Source organism: Tachyglossus aculeatus, chromosome 5, assembly GCF_015852505.1.
Source record: "Tachyglossus aculeatus isolate mTacAcu1 chromosome 5, mTacAcu1.pri, whole genome shotgun sequence".
Classification (NCBI taxonomy): domain Eukaryota; kingdom Metazoa; phylum Chordata; class Mammalia; order Monotremata; family Tachyglossidae; genus Tachyglossus; species Tachyglossus aculeatus.
The window spans coordinates 59631379-59648468 of NC_052070.1; the positions used below are offsets into that span (position 1 = coordinate 59631379).

Sequence of the window (17090 nt, forward strand, 5' to 3'; positions counted from 1 at the left end):
ACTTCTCTGTGCCTCAGTTCCCTCATCTGTAAAATGGGGGTGAAGACTGCGAGCCCCGCGTGGGACCACCTGATCCCCTTGCAACCTCCCCAGGGCTTAGAACGGTGCTTTGCGCATAGTAAGCGCTTAATAAATGCCATCATTATTGTTATAAGTGCTGTGGAAGCACTTGGGAGGATACAATGATAAACAGACACATTCCCTGCCCACAGTGAGCTTACAGTCTACAGGGGGGAGACACGTGAATAGAAATAAATAAAATAGATCACTTAGGAGAATACAATGATAAACAGACACAGTCCCTGCCCACAACGAGCTTACAGTCTAGAGGGGGGAGACAGCTGTGAACAGAAATAAATAAAATGACAGATATGCACATATGTGCTGCGGAAGCAGTTGGGAGAATACAGTGATAAACAGACACATTCCCTGCCCACAACGAGCTTGCAGTCTAGACGGGGGAGACGGACGTGAATAGAAATAAATAAAATAGATATGCACATAAGTGCTGTGGAAGCGCTTGGGAGAATACAATGATAATCAGACACATTCCCTGACCACAACGAGCTTGCAGTCTAGAGGGGGGAGACAGACGTGAATAGAAATAAATAAAATGACAGATATGCACATAAGTGCTGTGGAAGCGCTTGGGAGAATACAGTGATAAACAGACACATTCCCTGCCCACAACGAGCTTACAATCTAGAGGGGGGAGACAGACGTGAATAGAAGTAAATAAAATGACAGATATGCACATAAGTGCTGTGGAAGCGCTTGGGAGAATACAGTGATAAACAGACACATTCCCTGCCCACAACGAGCTTACAGTCTAGGGGGGGAGACAGACGTGAATAGAAATGAATAAAATAGATATGCACGTAAGTGCTGTGGAAGCGGTTGGGAGAATACAGTGATAAACAGACACATTCCCTGCCCACAACGAGCTTACAGTCTAGAGGGGGGGAGACAGACGTGAACAGAAATAAATAAAATGGCATATGCACATATGTGCTGCGGAAGCAGTTGGGAGAATACAGTGATAAACAGACACATTCCCTGCCCACAACGAGCTTGCAGTCTAGAGGGGGGGGACAGACGTGAATAGAAATAAATAAAATGACAGATATGCACATAAGTGCTGCGGAAGCGCTTGGGAGAATACAGTGATAAACAGACACATTCCCTGCCCACAACGAGCTTACAGTCTAGGGGGGGAGACAGACGTGAATAGAAATGAATAAAATAGATATGCACGTAAGTGCTGTGGAAGCGGTTGGGAGAATACAGTGATAAGCAGACACATTCCCTGCCCACAACGAGCTTACAGTCTAGAGGGGGGAGACAGACGTGAACAGAAATAAATAAAATGACAGATATGCACATAAGTGCTGTGGAAGCGCTTGGGAGAATACAGTGATAAACAGACACATTCCCTGCCCACAACGAGCTTACAGTCTAGAGGGGGGAGACAGACGTGAACAGAAATAAATAAAATGACATATGCACATATGTGCTGCGGAAGCAGTTGGGAGAATACAGTGATAAACAGACACATTCCCTGCCCACAACGAGCTTGCAGTCTGGGGGGGGGACAGACGTGAATAGAAATAAATAAAATGACAGATATGCACATAGTGCTGTGGAAGCGCTTGGGAGAATACAGTGATAAACAGACACATTTCCTGCCCACAACGAACTTACAGTCTAGAGGGACTAGAGTCAAGAGACAGTCAGAATAATGAATAATGAATGAATGAATGCAAATAAACAAATAATACAATAAATGAATAAGTAAATAAATAAATTAAAATGAACAAATGATAAAATAAGCAATAATAAAAAATAATACATGAATGAATAAAAATAAACAAATAATACAATAAATAAAAATGAACAAATACATGAAAATAAACAAATTATAAAAGATAATAATCGAGATGAATGAATTAAAATAAATAAAAATAAACAAATGATAAAATAAAAATAAATAAAAAGGTGAACAAATAATAAAATACATAATAAGTAAAAACAGATCAATAGATAAATAAATGAATAAAATGATCAAATAAGCAAATGAAAAAATAAAATAAATAAAATTTAGGGTGGGCGCCGAATGAACGGGGGGGTTCTGTCCCTTTAAGAGGCTCCCGCTCCCTCCTCCTCCCCGTCGGTGACGTCACCCCGATCCCGCGCCGGGCCGCTAGGGGGCGACGCGCGCCCTGCCGGCGCAAGGCGCGCAGGCGCAGAACGGGAGCGCCAAGGGCCCCGCCCACGAGGGGTCGGAGGGCGGCGGGGGCGTCCAGAGGCGGTGGGCATGGCCCCGGAGCCCGCCAGCCCCCCGCAGGTGGTCCGCGCCGCCCAGAAGGATGACTATTACCGGGCAGAGCTGCAAGGCACCGCGGGCGGCGCCCTGCACAACCTGCTGGGTGAGCGCATGCGCGGAGCGCGCCCCCGTGGGGACGGGACGGGCGGGGACAGTGTGGTGGGCGGGGCCTGACGAAGGGGCGTGGTCAGGACGGGTGGGGATTGGCGTAGATTGGAGGTGTGGGCGGGGCCTAGAGAAGGGGCGTAGTCAGCGCCGGGTGCAGATGGGCGTGGATTGGGGAGGTGGGTGGGGCCTGCAAAAGGGGTGTGGTCAGTGCCTGGCGCATATTGACGTAGCTTGTAGAGGTGGGCGGGGCCGAAGAAGGGGGCGTGGCCAGTGCGGGGCGCTGATGGGCGTGGATGAGGGTGTGGGCGGAGCTTAGGAGGGGCGTGTCCAGTGCCGGGTGGAGATGGGAGTAGTTTGGAGAAGTGGGCGGGCCCTTAGAAAGGGGCGTGGTCGGTGTCGGGTGCAGATTGACGTACATTGGAAAGGGGCGGGGCTTTAAGAGGGGCGTGGTCAGTGCCGAGTGTAGCGGGTGGGCGTAGGTCGGAGAGGTGGGCGGGGCTTATGAGGGGGCGTGTCCAGTGCCGGATGCAGATTGGCGTAGATTGGGGAGGTGGGCGGGGCTAGTGCCGGACCCAGGAAGGCGTGGATTGGAGGGGTGGGCGGGGCCTGCGAGGGGGGCGTGGTCAGTGTCGGCACAGATTAGTTTGCATTGGAAAGGGGCGGGGCTTACGGAGGGGCGTGGTCAATGCCGGGTGCAGATTGGCTTAGAATGGAAAGGGGCGGGGCTTGCGAAGGGGGCGTGGTCAGTGCCGGGTGCAGAAAGGCGTGAATCGGAGCGATGGGCGGGGCTTGAGAAAGGGGCGGGGCCGGGTGCAAACGCGTAGATCGGAGTGGTGGGCGGGGCCTACGAAGGGGCGTGTCCAGTGCCGGGGGCAGATTGACGTAGATTGGAGAGGTGGGCGGGGATTCCTAGGGGGCGTGGTCAGTGCCGGGTGCAGATTGGCTTAGACTGGGGGTGGGCGGGGCTTGCGAGGGGGCGTGGTCAGTGCCGGGTGCAGGTTGGCTTAGATTGGAGGGGTGGGCGGGGCCTGTGCGGGGGCGTGGTCAGTGCCGGGTGCAGATTGGTTTAGATTGGAGAGGTGGGCGGGGCTTACGAGGGGCGTGGTCAGTGCCGGGTGCAGCCCTACTGAGAGCTCACCTCCTCCAGGAGGCCTTCCCACACTGAGCCCCTTCCTCCTCCTCCTCCCCATCCCCCCCCCCCCCGCCTTCCCTCCTTCCCCCCCCCACAGCGCCTGTATAGATGGATGGATGTTTGTACGGATTTTATTACTCTATTTTATTTGTACATATTCATTCTATTTATTTTATTTTGTTAAATCTGTTTTGTTCTGTTGTCCGTCTCCCCCTTCTAGCCTGTGAGCCCGCTGTCGGGTAGGGACCGTCCCTAGATGTTGCCGGCTTGTACTTCAATCAATCAATCAATCGTATTTATTGAGCGCTTACTATGTGCAGAGCACTGGACTAAGCGCTTGGGAAGTACAGATTGGCAACACATAGAGACAGTCCCTACCCAACAGTGGGCTCACAGTCTAAAAGGGGGAGACAGAGAACAGAACCAAACATACCAACAAAATAAAATAAATAGGATAGAAATGTACAAGTAAAATAAATAAATAAATAAATAAATAGAGTAATAAATATGTACAACCATATATCCATATATACAGGTGCTGTGGGGAAGGGAAGGAGGCAAGATGGGGGGATGGAGAGGGGGGAGAGGAGGGAAGGGGCTCAGTCTACTTCCCAAGCGCTTAGTCCAGTGCTCTGCACACAGTAAACGCTCAGTAAATTCATTCATTCATTCATTCAATCATTCATAAATTCGTTCAATCATTTAAATCATCATCATCAATCGTACTGAGCACTTACTGTGTGCAGAGCACTGTACTCAGCGCTTGGGAAGTACAAGTTGGCCACATCTAGAGACGGTCCCTACCCAACAGTGGGCTCACAGTCTAAAAGGGGGAGACAGAGAACAAAACCAAACATACTAACAAAATAAAATAAATAGAATAGATAGGTACAAGTAAAATAAATAAATAGAGTAATAAATATGTACAAACGTATATACATATATCCAGGTGTTTATGATTGAATGAGTGAATGAATAAGTTTGTACAGATTTATTACCCTATTTATTCGTACATACTTAATTAACGTCCTTCCCCTCCCCACAGCACCTCTATATATGTTGTGCAGATTTATTGCCCTATTCATTTGTACATATTTACTATTCTATTTATTTCGTTAATGATGAGCATCTAGCCTTACCTTCATTTATTCTGACGACTTGGCACCTGTTCAAATGTTTTGTTTTCTTGTCCGTCTCCCCCCTCTAGACTGTGAGCCCACTGTTGGGTAAGGACTGTCTCTACATGTTGCCAACTTGTACTTCCTAAGCGCTGAGTACAGTGCTCTGCACACAGTAAGCGCTCAATAAATATGACTGAATGAATGAATAGGCGCGAAACCAGGGTAGGTTGGAGGGGTGGCCAGTGCCTGGTGCAGATGGGCGTGGGTTGGCGAGGTGGGTGAGGCTTAAGAGAATAATAATAATAAAAATAATAATAATGGCATTTATTAAGCGCTTACTATGTGCAAAGCACTGTTCTAAGTGCTGGGGAGGTTACAAGGTGATCGGGTTGTCCCACGGGGGGCTCCCAGTCTTAATCCCCATTTTACAGATGAGGTAACTGAGGCCCAGAGAAGTGAAGAGACTTGCCCAGAGTCACACAGCTGACAGTTGGCGGAGCTGGGATTTGAACCCATGACCTCTGACTCCGAAGCCCTTGCTCTTTCCACTGAGCCACGCTGCTTCCCTAATTTAATGATGGCATCTGTTAAGTGCTTACTATGTGTAAAGCACTGTTCTAAGCACTGGGGAGGATGCAAGGTGATCAGGTTGTCCCACGTGGTCCCATTTTCCAGATGAGGTCACTGAGGCCCAGAGCAGTGAGGTCGTCATCATCAACATCATCAATCGTATTTATTGAGCGCTTACCGTGTGCAGAGCACTGTACTAAGCGCTTGGGAAGTACAAGTTGGCAACATATAGAGATGGTCCCTACCCAACAGTGGGCTCACAGTCTAAAAGAGACTAATAATGATAATTTATAATCATTTATTTATAATTTATAATTATAATTTTTATATATAATTTATATATTTTTATATAATAATAATAATAATGAAGTGACTTGCCCAAAGTCACGCAGCTTGGATTTGAACCCGCAACCTATGACTCCAAAGCCTGGGCTCTTTCCACCGAGCTGCGCTGCTTCTCTAAGCGGCGCGGCTCGGTGGAAAGAGCCCGGGCTGGGGAGCCAGAGGTCGTGGGTTCGAATCCCGGTGCCGATGCCCACCCTAGACTTCTACCCAGCACCTCCCTCCCAGGTAGCTCATTCATTCATTCAGTCGTATTTATTGAGCGCTTACTGTGTGCAGGGCACTGGACTAAGCGCTTGGGAAGTACAAGTTGGCAACATAGAGAGACGGTCCCTACCCAAAAACAGGCTCAAGACCCATCTCCCTTTCTTTGTCTACACTTCCAGGTGCCAGGAAGTGGCTGGAGTGGAGAAAAGAGGTGGAGTTGCTCACAGACCTAGCCTACTTCAGTCTCACCACGTTGTCCGGTAAGGGGCCTGCCTCCTGGGACGGGAAAGGGTCAATCAGGGAGCTGGGGAAGCCTCCTCTGATAGCAGCTCAATAAATCATCATCATCATCATCAATCGTATTTATTGAGCGCTTACTATGTGCAGAGCACTGTACTAAGCTCTTGGGAAGTACAAATTGGCAACATATAGAGACAGTCCCTACCCAACAGTGGGCTCACAGTCTAAAAAATACCACCAATCCATTCATTCATTCATTCAATCGTATTTATTGAGCGCTTACTGTGTGCAAAGCGCTGCACTGAGCGCTTGGGAAGTCCAAGTTTGGAACGTATAGAGACGGTCCCTACGCAACAGCGGGCTCACAGTCTAGAAGGGGGAGACAGACAACAAAACAAAACATATAAACCCAGTAAAATCAATAGAATAAACACATACAAGGAAAAGAAATAAATAGAGTAATAAATCTGTACAAACATATATACAGGTGCTGTGGGGAGGGGAAGGAGGTATGGCGGGGGGGATGGGGAGGGGCCTTTCATAATTCTGTTTATGCCTGTTGACTTGTCTGTCGAGCCCTCCACCCCCATCATCATCATCATCATCAATCGTATTTATTGAGCGCTTACTATGTGCAGAGCACTGTACTAAGCGCTTGGGAAGTACAAACTGGCAACATCTAGAGACAGTCCCTACCCAACAGTGGGCTCACAGTCTAAAAGGGGGAGACAGAGAACAAAACCAAACATACTAACAAAATAAAATAAACAGAATAGATATGTACAAATAAAATAAGTAAATAAATAAATAGAGTAATAAATACGTGCAAACATATATACAGGTGATATATACAGGTGATACCCCCAGACTGTGAGCCCCTTGTGGGCAGCGAATGCCTCTCTTTATTGCTGTATTGTACTTCCCAAGCACTTAGTACAGTGCTCCATAAACAGTGAGAGCTCATTGATTGGTTCCCCCTGTGAAAGGCAGTGTGGACGGATGAAAGCCCTGGGAATAATAATAATACTAATAATGGTGGCATGTATTAAGCGCTTAGTATGTGCAAAGCACGGCTGTAAGCGCTGGGGAGGTTCCAAGGTGATCAGGTTGTCCCACGGGGGGCTCACAGTCTTCTTCCCCATTTTACAGATGAGGGAACTGAGGCCCAGATAATAATAATGGCATTTGTTAAGCGCTTACTATGTGCAAAGCACTGTTCTAAGCGCTGGGGAGGTTCCAAGGTGATCAGGTTGTCCCACGGGGGGCTCACAGTCTTAATCCCCATTTTACAGATGAGGTAACTGAGGCCCAGATAATAATAATAATGGCATTTGTTAAGCACTTATTATGTGCAAAGCACTGTTCTAAGCGCTGGGGAGGTTCCAAGGTGATCAAGTTGTCCCACGTGGGGCTCACAGTCTTAATCCCCATTTTACAGATGAAGGAACTGAGGCCCAGAGAAGTTAAGTGACGTGCCCAAAGTCACCCAGCTGACAAGTGGCGGAGCTGGGATTTGAACCCACGACCTCTGACTCCAAAGCCCGGGCTCTTTCCACTGAGCCACACTGCTTCTCTAGAATCCAAGTTCTAATCCCAGCTGTACCACTGGCCAGTTGTGAGAGTTTGGGCAAGTCACTTAACTTCTCTGGGTCTCCATTTCTGTCTGTCAAATAATAATAATAATAATAATGGCATTTATTAAGCACTTACTATGTGCAAAGCACTGTTCTAAGCGCTGAGGAGCTTACAAGGTGATCAGGTTGTCCCACAGGGGGCTCACAGTCTTAATCCCCATTTTACAGATGAGGGAACTGAGGCCCAGAGAAGTGAAGTGACTTGCCCAAAGTCACCCAGCTGACAAGTGGCAGAGCCGGGATTTGAACCCACGACCTCTGACTCCAAAGCCTGGGCTTTTTCCACTGAGCCACGCTGCTTCTCTAAATGGGAATCTCAAATGGGAATCTGATAACTGGCATCCATCCCCGTTAGACAGTGAGCCCCATGGAGTGTGGTATCATTACCAGGACTGTTACTGACGGACTGTTGGAAAATACCGTGTCTCCCCCAGCGCCCGGCACAGAGAAAGGGCTTAATATTGCAATTCTTGGGAATTATTCCGGCCACGTGGGGTCGTCGGGCTTGATATTGCAATGCTTAGGAATTATTCCGGCCACTTGGAGTTGTCGGAGAGATTTCCCGGGTCAGCCAAGTGACCCCGCCGGGAAACGGGAGTGCTCTGGGAAGGCCCCAGCGCCCGGTACAGAGAAAGGGCTTAATATTGCAATTCCTGGGAATTATTCCGGCCACGTGGGGTCGTCGGGCTTGATATTGCAAGTCTTAGGAATTATTCCGGCCTCTTGGAGTTGTCGGAGAGATTTCCCGGGTCAGCCGAGTGACCCCGCCGGGAAACGGTAGTGCTCCGGGAAGGCCAGGGCGCCGTCCGTGTCTCCCCCAGCGCCTGGTACAGAGAAAGGGCTTAATATTGCAATTCTTGGGAATTATTCTGGCCATGTGGGGTCATCGGGCTTGATATTGCAAGTCTTAGGAATTATTCTGGCCACTTGGAGTTGTCGGAGAGATTTCCCGGGTCAGCCGAGTGACCTCGCTGGGAAACGGGAATGCTCCGGGAAGGCCCCAGCGCCCGGTACAGAGAAAGGGCTTAATATTGCAATTCCTGGGAATTATTCCGGCCACATGGGGTCGTCGGGCTTAATATTGCAATGCTTAGGAATTATTCCGGCCACTTGGAGCTGTCGGGGAGATTTCCCAGGTCAGCCAAGTGACCCCGCAGGGAAACGGGAGTGCTCCGGGAAGGCCAGGGCGCCGTCTGCGTCTCCCCCAGCGCCCGGTACAGAGAAAGGGCTTAATATTGCAATTCTTGGGAATTATTCCGGCCACTTGGAGTTGACGGAGAGATTTCCTGGGTCAACCGAGTGACCCCGCCGGGAAACGGGAGTGTTCCGGGAAGGCCAGGGCGCCGTCCGCGTCTCCCCCAGCGCCCAGTACAGAGAAAGGGCTTAATATTGCAATTCTTGGGAATTATTCCGGCCACGTGGGGTTGTCGGAGAGATTTCCCGGGTCAGCCGAGTGACCCCGCCGGGAAACGGGAGCGCTCGGGGAAGGCGGGCCCGGGTCCGTGACGGCGCCATTGCCTTCCAGGCTCCCAGACCCTGGGGGAAGAGTACGTGAACGTCGTCCAGGTGGACCCGTCGGCGCGGAGAGTCCCTTCGTGGCGGCGGCGGGCGGCCCTGGTGTGGTTGCAGACGGTGGCCCCGTACCTCCTGGACAAGGCCCTGCTTCACCTGGAGCACGAACTCCAGGCGGAAGGCGGGAGCGGCGGGAGCGGCGGGGCCGGCCGAGGCGGGGCCGGGCCGGGCGGCCGGAGCCCGTCCGTGGCGCGGGCCTGGGTCCGGCGCTGGGTCAGCCCCTTGACCGAGCAGCAGAAAAAGACCCTCCTGTGGATCGTCCCCGTCCTGAGGCAGAGCCTGGCGGCCCTCCGGCGCCTGCACGTCGCCGTCTTCTACATCCGCGGCGTCTTCTACCACCTGGCCAAACGCTTCGCCGGAGTCACTTACGTAAGCGCGGGCCCCGGGAGGCCGGGCGAGAATAATGATAATAAGAGATGATGGCATTTATTAAGCGCTTACTACGTGCAAAGCACTGTTCTAAGCGCTGGGGAGGTTACAAGGTGATCAGGTTGTCCAGCGGGGGACTCACAGTCTTAATCCCCAGTTTACAGATGAGGGAACTGAGGCACAGAGAATCAATCAATCATATTTATTGAGCGCTTACTATGTGCAGAGCACTGTACTCAGCGCTTGGGAAGTACAAGCTGGTAACATCTAGAGACGGTCCCTACCTAGCAGTGGGCTCACAGTCTAGAAGGGGGAGACAGAGAACGAAACCAAACGCACTAACAAAATAAAATGAATAGAATAGATAGGTACAAGTAAAATAAATAAATAAATAAAGTAATAAATATGTACAAACATATATACATATATACAGGTGCTGTGGGGAAGGGAAGGAGGTAAGATGCGGGGGATGGAGAGGGGGACGAGGGGGAGAGGAAGGAAGGGGCTCAGTCTGGGAAGGCCTCCTGGAGGAGAGAAGTGAAGTGACTTGCCCAAAGTCACCCAGCTGACAAGTGGCGGAGCCGGGATTAGAACCCACGACCTCTGACTCCAAAGCCCGGGCTCTTTCCACTGAGCCACGCTGCTTCTCTAAAGGGCCCTTCTCTAGAGGCTCCCTTCTCTATAAGGGCCCTGCGGGAGTCGGGAGGCCCGGGTCCAAGTGCCAGCTCTGCCACTGGCCCGCTGGATCATCATCATCATCATCAATCGTATTTATTGAGCACTTACTATGTGCAGAGCACTGTACTAAGCGCTTGGGAAGTACAAGCTGGCAACATATAGAGACAGTCCCTACCCAACAGTGGGCTCACAGTCTAGAAGGGGGAGACAGAGAACAAAACCAAACATACTAACAAAATAAAATAAATAGAATAGATAGGTACAAGTAAAATAAATAAATAGAGTAATAAATATGTAGAAACATATATACATATATACAGGTGTGGTGGGGAAGGGAAGGAGGTAAGATGCGGGGGATGGAGAGGGAGACGAGGGGGAGAGGAAGGAAAGGGCTCAGTCTGGGAAGGCCTCCTGGAGGAGGTGAGCTCTCAGCAGGGCCTTGAAGGGAGGAAGAGAGCTAGCTTGGCTAGCTTCACTTCTCCGGGCCTCAGTTCCCTCATCTGTCAAATGGGGATGAAGACTGGGAGCCCAGCGTGGGACAGCCCGATCACCTTGCAACCTCCCCAGCGCTCAGAACAGTGCTTTGCACATAGTAAGCGCTTAATAAATGCCATCATCATTATTATTATTATTCCCAATCTGTTGCCGAATTCTACTTTCCAACCGCTTAGTCCGGTGCTCTGCCCACAGCAGGCGCCCAACAAATAGGAATGAACGAAAGCCGGTCCGCTGGAACCGAGAAAACGGACCGACTCTTGGATGGAAAGTTGGCTCTTTCTCCCCTTCGCTGTCCTTCTCCCCCGGGGAGATTTTTTTTTTTTTTAATTCCCATTTAGGGGCCAGGCCGCAGGTCGGCGTGGCCCCCGGCTGACGCTTCGGTGTCCTTCTCCCCCGGGGAGATTTTTTTTTTAATTTCCATTTAGGGGTCAGGCCGCAGATCGGCGTCTGACGGCCGACCTGACCCCTCCAGCTCCAGGTCCGCCGCTTGCCGGGAGACGACGGAGGCATCCGGGCCAGTTACAAGCTCCTGGGGGTCGTCAGCCTGCTGCACCTCCTGTTCTCGGTCGGGACGCGGCTCTACGGCTTCCAGAGGAGGCAGCGGGCCAGGAAAGAGTGGAAGCTCCACCGCGGCCTGTCCTGCCGCAGGTCCGGCTCCGCGGGCCCGGGGAAGGGCGGGCGGGCGGGCGGCCGGCCGGCGGGACCGGGGCCATCCCTGCCGGTTTTCCCAACAGGAGTCCCGCGGAGGAGAAGGGGGGGCTCCGCAGCTCGCTGTGCACCCTGTGCCTGGAGGAGCGGAGACACGCCACGGCCACCCCCTGCGGCCACCTGTTCTGCTGGGAGTGCATCACCGAGTGGTGCCACACCAAAGTAAGCCGGCCCGGGGGCCGCGGCCGTGGCACCGGACCACCCCTGGCCGGGGCAGCCTGCCAGGGACCCAGTGGGCAGCACCCCGGCCGAGCGGCTTCCCGTTCGATGGCGACGACTGTAAAATGCGTTAAGCCCTGTTGCGGCTCGGTGGAAAGAGCACGGGCTTTGGAGTCAGAGGTCATGAGCTCCGCTACGTAATAATAATAATAGTGGCATTTATTAAGCGCTTACTATGTGCAAGGCACTGTTCTGAGCGCTGGGGGGAATACCACGTGATCAGGTTGTGGGGCTCACAGTCAGTCCTCATTTTACAGATGAGGTAACTGAGGCTCAGAGAAGTCAAGCGACTTGCCCAAGTTCGCACAACAGAAATGTGGCGGAGTGGGGATTCGAACCCATGACCTCTGACTCCAAAGCGCGTGCCCTTTCCACTGAGCCACGGTCATTTATTAAGTATTTTTAATAATAATGATGGCATTTATTAAGCGCTTACTATGTGCAAAGCACTGGTCTAAGCGCTGACTTAGACTGTGAGCCCACTGTTGGGTAGGGACTGTCTCTATATGTTGCCAATTTGGACTTCCCAAGTGCTCAGTACAGTGCTCTGCACATAGTAAGCGCTCAATAAATACGATTGATGATGATGATTAAGTGCTGACAATCAATCAATCAATCAATCGTATTTATTGAGCGCTTACTGTGTGCAGAGCACCGGACCAAGCGCTTGGGAAGTCCAAGTTGGCAACATATAGAGACAGTCCCTACCCAACAGTGGGCTCACAGTCTAAAAGGGGGTGACAGAGAACAACACCAAACATACTAACAAAATAAAATAAATAGAAGAGATATGTACAAGTAAAATAAATAAATAGAGCAATAAATATGTACAAACATATATCCATATATACAGGTGCTGTGGGGAAGGGAAGGAGGTAAGATGGGGGGGATGGAGAGGGGGACGAGGGGGAGAGGAAGGAAGGGGCTCAGTCTGGGTACTTCCCAAGCTCTTAGTACAGTGCTGTGCACACAGTAAGCGCTCAATAAATGCGATTGATGATGATGATGATGATGATGACGATTGTAAAATGTGCTAAGCCCTGTTGTGGCTCGGCAGAAAGAGCACGGGCTTTGGAGTCAGAGGTCATGGGTTCAAATCCCAGCTCCACTACTTAATAATAATAATAATGTCATTTATTATTTTTAATAATAATGATGGCATTTATTAAGCGCTTACTATGTGCAAAGCACTGGTCTAAGCGCTGACTTAGACTGTGAGCCCACTGTTGGGTAGGGACTGTCTCTATATGTTGCCAATTTGGACTTCCCAAGTGCTCAGTACAGTGGTCTGCACATAGTAAGCGCTCAATAAATATGATTGATGATGATGATCAAGTGCTGACAATCAATCAATCAATCGTATTTATTGAGCGCTTACTGTGTGCAGAGCACCAGACCAAGCGCTTGGGAAGTCCAAGTTGGCAACATATAGAGACGGTCCCTACCCGACGGCGGGCTCGCAGTCTAGAAGGGGGAGACAGAGAACAAAACAGAACATATTAACAAAATAAAATAAATAGAATAGATATGGACAAGCAAAATAAATAGAGTAATAAATATGTACAAACATATATACAGGTGCAGTGGGGAAGGGAAGGAGGTAAGACGGGGGAGATGGAGAGGAGGACAAGGGGGAGAGGAAGGAAGGGGCTCAGTGTGGGAAGACCTCCTGGAGGAGGTGAGCTCTCAGTAGGGCCTTGAAGGGAGGAAGAGAGCTAGCTTGGCGGAGGGGCAGGGGTCATGGGTTCAAATCCCGGCTCCGCTACTTAATAAAGCACTGGCACTGTTCTAAACACTGTGTGACTTTGGGCAAGTCACGTAACTTCTCCATGCCTCAGTTACCTCATCTGTCAAATGGGGATTAAGACTGTGAGTCCCCCATTGGGGCAACCTGATCCCCTTGTAACCTCCCCAACACTTAGAACAGTGCTCTGCACATAGTAAGTGCTTAATAAATGCCATCGTGAAGCACTTGGGTGAATACAGGACAGTCAGGTTGGACACAGCCCCTGTCCCACATGGGACTCACGGTCTCTATCCGCATTTTACAGATGAGGGAACTGAGGCAGAGAAGTGACTTGCCCAAGGTCACACAACAGACAGGTGGCGGAGACGGGCAATTGGACAAGGCCCCCTGGCACTTAGCACATTTCGAAGGCAGGGGAAAAAAACCAGGCCCTGTGGGGTTCTATCACCCATCAATCTCTTAAAGAAAATCTGTCCCGTCTTAGTGTAGAAGCTCCTTTTCCATGTGGTGCACTCTCCCAAGCGCTTAGTATAGTGCTCTGAGTGTAGTAAGTGCTCCTTAAGTACCACTGGTGATGATGAAGGGGTGGGAAGACGGAGATTTTGAGCCAGTGGTTTCCATCCATGCCTGGTTCAGGGGGTGGTTAGGGAAGAAAATGGTGCCAGGAGGTGGGACCCCCTCATTAAGGAGGATGGCAGGGGCAGCCTTGGGTTCGAGGAAGATCCCATCACCAGCGGGAACGTAGCTGTGTCTGAGGGTCACGTCCGGAAGCCCTGGCACACACAGGGACTGGGACGATAGCCTTGCTCCATTTCATTCAGGGTGCGCTTCACTGAAATCCCCAGCAGAAAGGTTAATCCGGCGCACCTGTTGCAAAGACTTTTCATTTATTCATTCATCATCATCATCAATCGTGTTTATTGAGCGCTTACTGTGTGCAGAGCACTGTACTAAGCGCTTGGGAAGTACAAGTTGGCAACATATAGAGACAGTCCCTACCCAACAGTGGGCTCACAGTCTAAAAGGGGGAGACAGAGAACAAAACCAAACATACTAACAAAATAAAATAAATAGGATATGTACAAATAAAATAGAGTAATAAATATGTACAAACATATATACATATATACAGGTGCTGTGGGGAAGGGAAGGAGGTAAGATGGGAGGTAAGATTCATTCACTCGCATTAAGTAATTAATGATGGCATTTAAGCGCTATGTGCCGCGCACTGTTCTAAGCGCTGGATTGAGTGCTTACTGTCACAGCACCTGTATATATGTTTGTACATATTTATTACTCTATTTATTTATTTATTTTACTTGTACATATCTATTCTATTTCTCCAGGGTTAGGCTGGAGGCTGAAGTAGCAAAAACAGCCCCTTTCCTCCCTTGGCCTCTCATTCTCAGGGAAACGAACGGTGTTAGGCAAAGGTGAATTGATGCTGTCTCTTTATTTTCTCCTGCAGGCGGAGTGTCCTCTCTGCAGAGAAAAAATTCTCCCACAGAAACTGATTTACCTGCGCCATTACCGATAGGATCAGCCACTTCCCCCCGCCCCAAGTTGGGGAAAGGACTCAAGAGAAAAGGAGGGAGGCTCTTTGGAGCGTGACTTTATTCATGGACCAGCAACACACAGTTCATTTCAGTTCATGCACAGTCTTTACTCACGTTCAAGTCTATAAAAAATAAATAATCGAATAAGCCGTGCAGACTTATTGCTCTCGCCTGGGTGCGCGCTGCTGCTCAGATACTTACCCCAAAGCAGCAGGGCTCTCCTCCCTCGGGCTAAAGAGAAACCACGTTTAGGAACAAATTCCCATCTAGGTTGAAACCTATTCGTACCAGGGTATCGGGTATCGAGCACATCCTCTTTCAAGGGTTGGGGGAGTCTTCCAAAAAACGGACAAAATGCCAGTCCGACTGCCCCTTTCATCGGCGTCCCTTGCATTCTGACAGTTTAAACGGTGCCGCCTCCAACTTCCCGCGCACAGGGCGTTTATCTAGATGCGACACCGCCACAACTGAGCTCTAGTTCACAATATTTGGCACACGCGTTGAGGAAACGATCACATCCACACCTCCCCGCTTCCCCCAGCTCCACTGGAAAACTAAGGAGGGGTCGGGCTACTTCCCTTCAAGGCTGGTGGCACCACAGCTCCATCCCGGAATGAGGGAAAACCCCAGCCTTGCCCCGGGTTGGAGCCTTTCCCGTCAACTCCCAACCGCCCGGACACACCCCTGTAACTCCACAGTGGCAACCCAGTTTAGGCAAGTGAGAGAAAAAGGGTCTTGAACGTTTCCGAAGGCACCTGGTGACTCCGGCCTCACTTTCCCTGAGGGCGAGACTGGCAGCCCGAGGAACCAAACCACCTCAACTGGCAAAGGAAACCGCAAAGCACGCTTTTAATTTACGAATCAGGTTCCCGCTGAAGGTGAGCAAATCGAGGCGGGAACAGTCCACCGGTTTTTAGCTTGCGCGTGAGAAAAGCTGTTCCCCGTAGACCCGGGCCCGGTCCTCGTATCGCGGGGGCGGAGAGCACCGAAAGAGGGTGGGCTGCTTTGATGGGCTCTTGGTTCCGGTTTCCGAGCTTCGACCACCGCGTCGGGCATTCCGCACCAGCCCCGACGCTCGTCACACCAAGGGGCCTGCGATGTCTTAAAAAGGTGGAGATGGAAACGCACGGGTTTTGCTCCGAGAGGTTGGACAACTTTTGATACACCGCACGGGATGGCGTCCCCAGTACTGGCCAAACCGGGGGTGGGGGCCGGCGTGCAGAAACACGAGTGGAGAGAAAGCAGTTCGGTAACGGATCGCTTTCGACTTCATTTCCAGCAGAAACCAGCGCGGAGAGCAGGTGGGCTGTGGAAGGAACGCAGTTTGGCCAACAGGTATGGCTCACTAGCATCTCTTAGCTGCCCAGGTGGAGCTCGGGCAGGGCTCGCCCACTCACCCTGTCAGGGCCATCGTACAAGAGGGCAGGCCCTGGCTGACATGGAGAATGAGGTGGCACGTTGGCACTTTGGCATGGCACAGAGCATGCTTAACTTACAAGGCGCTGAAGGCTCTCATCCGTGTCTTTTAGCGCAGGCACATATCATTATTTCCTCCAGAAGCACTTACTGAGGGTCCGGGGGGGTGCCCTTTCTTAGTTTTAGGAAACGTGAACAGTGCCCTATTTCTTTCTGGGAGCGGGCAGACCATTTCCAGGTCAAATGGGGGAGCACAAAGTACCTCGGTTCCCATCCCCTTGGGAAAAGCCCTCTGACAGGGTCAAGCCTGGAGGCATGGAACCCACTCTTTTTTTATATATATATATATTAGGCGCTTACTACGTACCAGGCACGGTACTAAATGCCGGGGTGGCTACAAGATCAACTGGTTGGACGCAGTCCCTGTCCCACATATGGCTCACAGTCTTAACCCCCATTTTACAGATGAGGTAACTGAGGCACAAAGAAAAGTGACTTGCCCAAGGCCGTGCGCTGGGGAGTTTCAACTGGACTCCTCTTTTCTCCATCGCCCCGGAGTGCTCTCCTATAAAGACAACCCAAATTTCCCTCTGGGAACGGGCCACCGATGCGCGTGGTCACTCTTGACTCCTCAATTTCACCGGGCTGAA

The 17090-nt window shown here is 50.7% G+C and overlaps 1 protein-coding gene across 1 annotated transcript; it reads left to right on the forward strand.

The window, feature by feature from the left end:
* The first annotated feature begins 2276 nt into the window (after window positions 1-2276).
* Window positions 2277-15143, forward strand: PEX10 (peroxisomal biogenesis factor 10). The gene is made up of 6 exons (XM_038746494.1): window positions 2277-2426; window positions 5983-6063; window positions 9203-9618; window positions 11267-11442; window positions 11529-11664; window positions 14937-15143. Exons 1-6 carry the CDS (start codon window positions 2315-2317, stop codon window positions 15003-15005), a joined length of 990 nt encoding a protein of 329 aa, XP_038602422.1. The 5' UTR covers window positions 2277-2314; the 3' UTR covers window positions 15006-15143.
* Window positions 15144-17090: the final 1947 nt, after the last annotated feature.